General features: G+C 33.5%; 1 protein-coding gene across 1 annotated transcript in view; it reads right to left on the bottom strand.

Annotated features, from left to right (window-relative positions):
• Positions 1-227: 227 nt before the first annotated feature.
• Positions 228-11,730, bottom strand: part of Manf (mesencephalic astrocyte-derived neurotrophic factor) — a 53,959-nt gene continuing 42,456 nt past the window's right edge. The window contains exons 3-4 of the mRNA XM_090403724.1: positions 3,985-4,126; positions 228-710 (exon numbers count right to left, since the gene is read on the bottom strand). Coding sequence (XP_090259850.1) covers positions 544-710; positions 3,985-4,126 — 309 coding nt within the window. The 3' untranslated portion in view covers positions 228-543. The remainder of the gene's footprint in view (positions 711-3,984; positions 4,127-11,730) is intronic.

The following is an 11,730-nucleotide window of genomic DNA, read 5'->3' as shown; positions in this document are numbered from 1 at the left end:
GGTGCACTAAAAATTCACCGCAGGTGCCATGGCATCCGCAGGCACTGCGTTGCCATGTGAAATCCTCCCTAGTGAAAATTCTTAATTTCAGTATAATTGATTAAAAATTCTTACTTTCAGAGTAATTGTTTAATGTCACTATTATGTTACAAAGATTAAATCTAATCTAATTCAATTTCAGAAAAAAGAAAGCTAGTTTAGCAGAATAAAATACACGAAACAGTAAATATTAGTATTCAGCCTAGCTGATTTATTTGAACGTAGAAATACATATTTAATCATTTTAGTATGGATGTTATAATCTAAAAAAAGTGACAACTGTTTTTGCTGTTCTTGCTACATAACAGAATGTCAAATTTCAAAAATCTTCAGATTCACACTTGAATCATTCAATGTCCTATAAGCCTTTCTTCACATTCAGTAGAAAGGAATTTTGGATGGATATTCATTCATTGGTATTTAACAGCACCTCCAGCATAATAAATAGTTACAACATCCAAGTAGTTTGTCTTTGCAGTTCACCAAAACTAAAACCAAGAATTGTTACAAGTCATCTCTTATGTACCTAGGCTTTAATTCTTCTATCCTTTTGATGTAATCTGCCTTTTCGATACATCCTTCACACCTTTCTTCCCAATCCGATAATATTTTCTTTAAATCTCTTACTTTCAACTTTTTCAGATCTACTGTGTTAAGATCTATCATTTTCTCTGGAAGAAAAAAAATAAAATATGAAGTTTATTAAACCAAACTATAAACAGGTTTCAATATAAATTAATATTTGATAACAAGCAATTATAGTTTAATCTTTTAATTCTAGGTCACAACTGGAATACCTGTATATAGAGAATGACTTCACATCAATTGCTTTATTATCCCATAATAAAAGCCACTCTTTTGGATGTATATAATGCTATGCATTATGAGAAGGTTCGCTACCCAAACTGGTTTCGACCTTTGAGGTCCCATCAGTGGGAGTTGGGCCCAGAAGAGATACCAACACTGAAGTGATGCAGAAGTCATTTCCCACACACAAGTAGGTTATGTGTGGTTCTTGCCTCACAAAAAGTCATTCTTCCAACACATGAAACTTTTCTTAACCAGCTCCTTCCAAATATGCTAGATGTGTGCTCTCCTCTTGGCAACTCCAAACAATCTTGTTTGTGCCTCTTGCATACTGATCTTCTCCTATCCAACTTCACTCACAGCCTATGGCACTACAATGCTACCAAATGTAATGGTGCTCTGGAGTTTTCTATGTTTTTTTTTCATGGTCAGATTACTGTTTCTGCTCTCCTGATCCAAACACCTACTTGGCACCTAATAACCAAGATAATCCTTAGTGGAAAGAAAGCCTTTCTCACTCTACTATAAATCTCCAACTTCTATTTGGGCTCTGGCTCTCTAAAAACAGTGCCTCTGTAGTCCATGGTAAAAATACAATATGTTAAATGGTGTCAAAAACTCCTACTTCTTATTCAGCTTACACTATAGCCCAAATTTAACATAAGAGTTAAATCCAAAATGGACTTCATACAAGTCTGAAATGCAATAAGTTTGCCTCCTAATCAACTGCCAGTTGAGCCTTCTGATGGGCATTACTTCGTTGTTGAACAAAGAAGTAATGCCCCAAAGTACACATCACCCAAAGATAAGGAAAGCCTCTTAGCATCATTTTTTCCAATTCTTGTTTAGATGATTTAGACAAATAACCTCATGCAATACCACAAACCTCTCACTACCACTTATCACTATACTTCTTCCCCAATGATCCTCCTTTTCAGGGATCATCTTCAAATCTTAGTTTTGTTAATGACAGTACTATTTCTTTGTTCAAGAAACTTTGTACTCAAATGATTCAGGCTACAAAATCTTCCACAACTAACATCTCAAACACTGATCTTTCATTATTTTCAAGAGATTAAGATAGTGAACTTCAATGCTATTAAGAGTTCTTATTAGCTGCAAGAAAGATCCTATGTCACTCACATTTGGTGAGTATTTCCAGTCAAGATGCAACTGAAAATACTGGATAAGCTGAGTATGAGTCTTCCCTTCTTGGGAAGACTCACACCCAGCTTATTCCAACATTACATCAATAGCCTGCGTGTCTAAAGGATTTTGTTGTTTTATTAGTTTAACAACCAACCATAGAATACCACTCGTACATTTGGGATGGTGCACATGAAACCGCCCTAATAATTCCTGACTATACACAGAAGAGCAATCCACCTAATAGGTAATCTACTTCCCTCTTGCAGATCCCTTCCAGTCACTTTCACATAAGGTGCTATTTCTGCATTATGCTTTACAGGTACATTTATTAGCATGTACCCATTGAATTGGCAACTACCTTTAAGAACTAAAACAGCCACTGGTCAACATCTGTATACTTATCCAAATAATTTCATTTTCCTTCATTCTATCTATCTCTGCTCTCAGGCACTAACTTTCCCATACTATTTTTCTCAATAAACAAGCTCCAGCTTTTCAAGAAACACATTAAGAGATTTCATTATCCTCGACCACTTGCTCACACACGGTATGGCTGTGTTATAATTCATGATGTAAAGTCAAAAAAAAAAAATATCTATACCAGTGTAATGTTCTCCTGATGAAATACTGATTTTTTTTTTTTTTACTTATAATACAAACAAAGTAATCTACTTCTGAAAATACCGAATTGGCTGCTGGTATGGTGAAGCTGCCATTTGAATAAATTTATATGAAATAAATACAGGTAAAATCAGCATCCAAGACACTATTCAAACTAATCTTAACTTGATTTGAAAGAAAAGAACAAAAATAGGAAACCTTAAGAATTCTAAGAAAAGTAAAGTTCCTTATGGATATTATTTCTGGGAAAACTCCCATGTTACTCCTCTTAAACTATTACATTTATGGCTATTTTGCCTGCTTCTGTTTAGAAGTGCCCCTGTTTAAATGTCGTTGGCTTTTTACTCATGGATTCTTAGGGCATTGTAGATGTATATTTACCAATAAATATATGTAGCATAAAGGACAAGAAATTTGCACATACCTTTTTCTGGGTGCTGTGGCTTTTCTTCTATCAGCATTGTCCAAACTACTGTGTGTGTGGGGGGGGGGGGGGGCATACAGCGACCAAGAATAGTCTAAACAGACCGTACCCCATCAACCCCATTCCTCCCTCTAAAAATCATTTGCTGTTTTCAACCCCTTTCACCCTTTCCCACCCTATATAAATATATAAAAATGCTCTGCCCATCCCTTATAATATACACACACACACGTGTGTGTGTGTGTGTATATATATATATATATTATTCAAAAAACCCAGGTTTTTTCCATTTCTATTTCAATTCTCCCACATTGCCTAATCCCCCCCCCCCCCCCGCACACACAGTAGTTTGGACAATACTGAAAGAAGAAAAGCCACAGCACCCAAAAAAAGGTATGTGCAAATTTCTTTTCCTTTATGCTACATATACATCTACAATGCCCTAAGAATCCGTGAGTAAAAAAGCCAATGACATTTAAACAGGGGCACTCCTAAACAGAAGCAGGCAAAATAGCCTTAAATGTAATAGTAAAGTTCCTTTCTAAAAGATTAGAAAGGAATGTAGGCATTCAAGAATGTGAACACAGCTAATCTAAGGTGGTATTTCCTTTAATAGAATGGAGGAGAAAAAAAAAAAATTAACAGGTGTCAACACCTGCAGAAATTCCCATAGGAAGATCAAGACTAGGTAGAAATGAGCAATGGCTTAGAAGATAGATTTGAAGCTTGACAAAACACCTAATAAATTACAAATATGAAAGAAAATCATATTTAGGAAGCTAGTAACAATGTAAAACTTTTGCTCACCATCACAGAATCTTTAACACCACTTAAGCGATTCATATCAGGAAATATTGCTACTTAAAATTGAAAAGGTTATTCTACACTTTAATATAACCTGCATAGGTAATATGCAAAGTTCTGTATTCAAGATATAGCCTTACCATAACGAAGATCACAAATCTGAGCATCTTTTTTCTTCAATTTCTCGCACACTTTTTCTACTGGAAGGCCCCAACTAAGTGGCTTAGACATTTCAGCAATTATAGATGTAGCAGATTCCTCTAATCCTCCTAAGTAATAACACTACAAAGAAACAATATTTATATAATTTTAAAACTCCTACAGATGCACATACACAAAGTTGTAAACCTAAAGTGCATTAGTACTGTGGGCATTATGAGTCAGTTTCAGCATTTTTATAGAGCATGCAATCTGAAAGAATACATTTTCATAAGCAAAAACTTATACATCAAAAATGGCATCTAAGTGATATTACAAAAATACATTCATTTTTAACTGTCAATTTCACTGTACAAATAACTCAAACTAAGGAGCATGAGAAAAATGACTGCAACACCTGGATAAATGTAGACATTTCTTCATTCTGCTCAGCAGTTAAACAGCAATGACAAAAATAGTTTAATTAGTTTTATTTACATAATGCAGATTGTTTTATATCAAAGTTCACAGTATGTTTAACTTACTTAATCACATCTGTTGAGGCAGATACAGATTGCAAATACCTATTATACTGATTATAACTAATTGTCATAATGAAATGCAACCAATGAGGATAGGACATACTATTAATCTTTACAGTAGTGTCATACCACAGGGTAATTATAACAATATTTTGCATAGCACTGTTTTAAGCAGTGTTTGTTTCACTATAGCAGTTTATAATTTTTAATCATATAGTACTGCATTTCTACTAAAATAGTACCACAATGATTTAGTATACCACAGTAATAGCTGCATGAATGCACACTTTAATATAATTTCAGCTCTGGTGCAGTAGTTGTGGTCACCATACAAAATTAACGAGTACCCTATGAGTGCGAAGATGAAATCCACTGAAGCTTGTGAACTGAACATATATATAAAATGGTTAAACCCTAGAACAAAAATTTGAAATTATGAAGCATCATGAAGGAGTATATGCTAAAATATGCATGTGACAAAGGAAAGAACTAGTCATCTAGTCAAATGCTAATTAAAAAAACATGGAATAGCCACAGCATCTTATATTATTACAAAAGTGATTGCAAAACATAGTTCTTCCGTAGATAATAAGGAACTTCTTTTAATGATATGGATTGAAGATTGCAATCAGAAAGTCAAAGGCTATAATAGAAAGAAGGAAATAGAGATGAAGTGGAAACAGTTATGGCTGGTTTGATAACTAGAAGCATATGAATTGTAGGTGAACATTCTAGTGCTAATGTCACTGCTGCTACAGCAAAATTTTCCAGTAAAAAAAGGCTACAAGGATAAACAAAATTTTTAATTATTAAATGATACCTCCCATGGAGTCCAAGGACTCATCGCAGGAGGACACTACCTTGCCAAATACATCTCACACTCTCCACTACTACAATTCTCTTATTACCACATTATTATTAATGTCATCTATTGCCCTCATCACCAAGAACAGTATTTTCTGTCTGTAAATCGTGTATTCTGAAGGCTGATTTATCTGTGCACAAAATGAAAACCCTGCTACCTCCATATGAGATCAGCTAACTCACCTTCAATTGAAAATTTTTAATGTAAATGAAAAGTTTGTTTTAGAAGATGCTTTGCACACTTAGAGAAAAAATTCAAAAGACCACTTGACACTTAAGTGGAAATGCAACTAATGACTAAATTAAAGCCTCTGCTTGTTTAGTGGTGACCTAGAAATCCAGAGCATCTTGAGGGCTATGCTAAAAGTGCTCTTCCTGTAATATAGCAATCAAAGAATGGTGACAATGTTTGCAGGTTTAAAACATCTGTCCAGCAGTCTAGCTTTACTACAAAGATAGTATAGCTATTAAAATTGTTAATAGATAATGAACCAGGTCATCCTACTGCTATTTCTGGCTTACATGAAAATATTAAAATCATTTTTCTACCACTCAACACATTGCAGTTCATGAATTAGGGTGTCATTGCTATTTACAGTCTATTATTATTCAGGCCTCCATGGAGTCAAAAGACTCATCGTGGGAAGTCCTTTCTAAAAAACAAGTCTATCAAGACTCATCGAGGGAGGTCCCTCCTAAGAAACAAAGTCTAAATATATAAATATGATATAAGTATAAATATGTTATATAATTTATGTAATCTGTATGTAATTTAGGTGTGTAGCCAGTTAACCGAGAGAATAGGGTCACTCTCCTGTTCAAGAGAACCTGACATATTTACACTACTATGTGTTTAGTTATTGTAGTTAGAATGATTTTGGGGGAACGGGTGGGGGGTCTTCCTCCTAAAATGGTCCACATAGCTAGTTTCTTAATAGCTTAATTTTAACATTAGGTATAGAGCATTACAGAATTAATACAGAATTGTTCCTTCATACCGTCATATGTAATCAAGTAGCCTACCCAGTGATTTTTAGCTGGATACTAACTTCTGGTGATTACGCTGACATAACTGTCAAAACGTTGCAATTGTTCACAGCTACTAAATTAGATAGTTTTCTCTAAATTATTATAGTAAATTATCATAAAGCTCAACTGCTAAACAATCATCTGGGCCTTCTTGGAAAGAAGCTTTTTTTTTAATATACAAAAATTAAATTATTTAAATTAAGGGGATATTAAATCCCACATTGTTTTAAAACCGAATAAGAAACTCAAAGATTGGAATCAGAGAGTTTCTTGCCGAATATAGTATAGTAAACTATAAAGTATCGGCGATCACTAAGCGTCCGCTAAATGCAAGTGGCCCAGCACGTAGTGCAATACCGGAAATCTCGCAGCAGTCGGTAAAGTTCTGATCACTATTCTTAGGTATTTACCATAATGTAAAAACACATTTCCTAGGAAATGTATGCTGTTATTACATTATGGTGGTGAGGTCACTACCCAGACCGGTTTCAGCCTTTTTTGAGGCTTCATCAGTGAGTAGCTAGACCGAGATAATACCAAAGTGTATAGCGAAAAGAACTTTATACTCTGCTATACGAGTTTCCAAACAGGTGCAACCATTAAGTTACTTAAATATAAAGAGCTAATAAGCTTCATTTCGGCAACAAAAACATTATTTAAATTCCTAGGAAATGTGTTTTTACATTATGGTAAATACCTAAGAATAGTGATCAGAACTTTACCGACTTTGCTGCGAGATTTCCGGTATTGCACTACGTGCTGGGCCACTTGCATTTAGCGGACGCTTAGTGATCGCCGATACTTTATAGTTTACTATACTATATTCGGCAAGAAACTCTCTGATTCCAATCTTTGAGTTTCTTATTCGGTTTTAAAACAATGTGGGATTTAATATCCCCTTAATTTAAATAATGTTTTTGTTGCCGAAATGAAGCTTATTAGCTCTTTATATTTAAGCAAAAATTAAATATTAAAAGAAAAATTAAAAATACAAAATCACACAGCTTTCTTAAATTTACACATGAATAGTCTTACTTTGTAAGTGTCCATGCCATAATTCAAAACAGTGATGTAATATAGTATTCAACTCAACAGGAACTGCATTCTCAATCCAATTTGTACTATTGCACCATCTAATGACTAATTAAAGCATAATTCATTAAATACGATTTTAATATTTTTTTATTTCTGGCTGCTGTGTGGCCATTAATTAATTTTTTTTTTTTAAGGCACACAAGCACAGCTAGACTGAACCTGCCAAAATACACACTAACTTTTTTTTTTTTAAAGTAGTATTTTGAGTTAACAGCTTGGTCCAAGCAAACACCAATGTGCTAGTCTTTATAACTTAAGTGATTTCAAGATGACATATCAAACGAGTCAGATCTACTCATTTGATACAGAGAATTGATACAGAATTAATCAAGTTATTTAATGTAAGATGAAACACAGCACAAACCTTTTTTGTATATCTTTCAAGAAAAAAATATCAAAATTATGAAATAAAACTAGATGAGCAGTGAGGAAGAGAAAACAATGCTACTGATATTGTAATATGGTAGACGTGAGATTTATGAACAACTAACAATACTTGATGGAAATGACTGACTTTTTAATTAAAGTGAAATTGCAGCTGTGTTGGCACTTGTAATGATATCATCCTAAGATATAATTCTGTGGCTGGAAGGCATCAATTCATGATACTATTATACAGCAACATCTTTGATATGCATACATACAACATCTAATGCTGTATTTAAAGCTATTTTTTAAAAAAGTATGAGTGAAATATTAAAATATATATTCTTATATAAAATTCTGACCTTATATGCAAACTTTCTAATATGTATTATTTCTTATGGATAAACTGTTTATTTACTACACTACATAGGTGAAGCTCCACTGAGGTCGCTGCTACCATCCTTCCATTTTCCTCTAATCATATATGAACATGAGCAACTGTTGGTTAACACCCACATACAGTCCAACTACAAACTCATCAAATGAACTTCTCATCCTCTACTTCATTCCTTCTGCAGTCTAAAACAGTCTTACTCATGCTGTTTTCTTTAATGAATACAACCATCAGGTTTTCAGGAAATGCATCAAATTCTAACTACTTCAAAAGAACACTACTGTGCTAAACCACTTGTGTGTGGGGATGAGGAGACACATTAATATATGTCTCCTCATCTGTTTTAAACAACCTAAAACTGTTTAAAACAGTATATATACACACACACTGCTTTAAACAATTCTAATTCCTTTAAAACATTTTTAAAATCCTTCCCTCTTTTTAATAAATGAAATGATCTCCTAGTTTCTTAAGCTGTTAAACTGCGATTTCTATACTTTCATATTAAGACACACTGCTTCTACATCAAAAGAATCTATACATTGTATTAAGGTATAATGTAAAAATTGTCAACCGCTAATTCTTCAAAAAGTTTTCATAATTATCTTAGGAGAAAAGGCAACTCTTCAAGTATTCTATCTTTTCATATAATGCTTTCAACTTTAAAAATTAGTTTGAAAGGAATATGGAGTTTGGTTAAATTCCTCATTTTGAGATATGCCTTTATTTAGTTTTACACAAAATTTTTACATAAAAAATTTTTTATATAAAAGCAGTTTTATGCATTTACATAAAAAGAATACTTAACTTTTAATATAATGTTTATATAAGCATTTCTCTGAATTCAATCCATTAAGTAAAGTAGCTGCTTACTGATAATCTAGATTCTTCAGCTGTGAAAAGCTGATCTTTCTTCTTTCAGTAGCTTTCTTAGATGAACAACATAGACACTTAGCAAATTTCATTTCAAAGCATGGAAAAAAGGCTACAGATATTCTTCAGAGAGTCAAGAATATACAACAGAAAGTATCCTTCTCTATCTGAAGCAACTAATTGCATTATACCCACTTTGATCGGGAATAAACAATGCATGCCAAACTTTGGTAAAGTCTGGTTAAGTCTGCAGCAAACTATATTGTCAGTTACCTTCACAGTGATGTGGTGGCCTATTAGCAATAATGGATATGGGCACCAAGGCATGAAATTATTTATTTTTATTTTTTGAAGATATTACAAGTAAGTCAGAGTTTAATTCTTTACCATGAGTATCTCATTGACAAAGCCCTTAAAAGTTGCACCACACAGAAAACAAATGCCTGTGTTTTGGATCAATGACTTAATGGCTCTTGTAGTTAACTTATTTCGTTATTCAAAATTAAGTTTTTGAAACTCCGCTTTGACTATTATGAAGTAACATATGAAAAAGTAGTATGAAGTTTGGTAGTGCTTAGAAATACAATTGCCATGCACACATTCTCTCTCATGTACAATTCCCCACTTTACATTCATTATGGGAAAAATTATAAAAACTATCACTGTGCTGGCATAAATTTAATTTAAGATAAGATAAACTTGGTTATTCAATTTTTCAACCTTCACATTAAGGTCATCATCATCTGAAGTGTGTGTATGTGTGTGTGTGTGTGTGTGTGTGTATATATATATATATATATATATATAATTTGGGAGACCATAGCAAACTAAAGCATTACTAATTCAGCTTTAGCCAATGACCCTAACGTGATGACACATTGTTTCAGAAACTTTTCAAGCCATAAAAGTAACAAGAGTTAAGATTTTTTTTGGAAATATTTTAATATCAGAAATGCTGCTGAAAACATTTGGCAAATCATGCTTGAAATAGCTGCTAGCAATATGAAAGCTGTGTGGCAATGCCTTACTGCATTATGATGAGAATGATTTCACTAGTTTTGAATCTCTAACTGTCTGAGGACATTGTGTGCAAATTAAAAAAAGGTCTGACATGACACTTAGCTATGTAGCCCGACATTACTGACAAATTTATTCAGTTGGCTACCTACCACAGCTTTGCTTATTGTTGCCTATTTCCAGATTTAAATCTGCCATCTTCACTAAAAGCTATGCCTAAATAGCTGAAATATTTTGGTTATTTTATAGGCTTTCCTTTGAGAATGCAGTTGATGGGGTCAAAAATTTCTGCCTATTTCCACAGTCATTTTCATGATCAATTTGTTACAGCTGTTATTCAATTTAGACAACCCTGAAGACTTTCAATGGGTGTGTTTAAGAGTAAATCATCTACATAAAGCAAAGAGCTCAGTTTGATATCACCAACTATTATCAGGTTTAAATGACACTTCATAAATGTGATCTATATAAATGAAGAAATAATATGCATCTCCTTATCTTACCCTTGATTTTACAAACTATCTTCTTGCATTCCCTTCAATTCCAATTGCTGACTTATAAACTTATATACAGACTATGTATTGCCCTGTATAATATTCCATAATAGTGTTTTGAAAGCTATTCCCTGGATATCTTGTCATATGCATTTTCTTAAGTACAGATCCTCATATTCCCATGATTTCTCAACTATGTCATAAAGTGAAAATTTAATCCTGATAACCGCTATTTGGCCTGAATCCAGCTCGTTCTTTTCATAGATTCAACAATCTTTCTCAGCCTCTTCAGGTATGTTTGCATAAATCTTGTCTGGAACACTTAGTATAGAAATATCTCTCTAATTCTCACATTCAGCTTCATTTCATTTTTTTAAAGGATGAGAACTAAGACAGCTCTACTCCATCTGGAATTCAACCTTCTGACCAAGATCTGAATTAAAAAAGTTTTGCAATGGCTACACTACATATCTCCATATCAGAAAGCATTTCTAGTTGAAAATCTACTCCAGTTATCTTTCCACATTAAGTTTGACAGCTTTTTCTACCTCATGTATTGATATGCATGTACTCCTGTTTGCAGCTGGCCTGGATGGCTGAATGATTAGCATATCTGCTCTCCAGTCAAGACTGGATTTGAACCTGCAGAGGTTCAAATCCCACCAAAGGCATGGATGTTTGTGAAAGTCTTACTAACCAATTATCATATGTACTGCTGTGACGTATGTCCTGGCATAGTATGACCTGTCTTTGCACCATAAAAAGATTAAATCAAAAAATCTTGTTTGCATTTCTCCTGAAAATCACTGCTTGTTTAATTTAAGTCTTTCATTACTCCAGACATCTACAATATCTTTATCCTAAGTTTTTCACTCACCTTTATCATCTTTGATTCCTTTTACAGTACAAGTTTTTTAAAACCACTTCAAGCCTTCAATATACAACTGGTCTCATACTAGACAACCAAAACTGCCAGTTAAAATCTACGGCTATAAGAGGATTTAATCTAAGTTGTTCTGAGAGAAGGATAGTATTGCTGAGTGCTAACTCAAGTTATGCAGTTAATACTCGTTA

The sequence above is a fragment of the Typopeltis vanoorti genome, chromosome 2 (assembly GCF_054136105.1).
Source record: "Typopeltis vanoorti isolate ZY-2024b chromosome 2, IOZ_Tvanoo_1.0, whole genome shotgun sequence".
Classification (NCBI taxonomy): Eukaryota; Metazoa; Arthropoda; class Arachnida; order Uropygi; family Thelyphonidae; genus Typopeltis; species Typopeltis vanoorti.
This window is presented reverse-complemented; position numbering and strand designations above follow the sequence as displayed.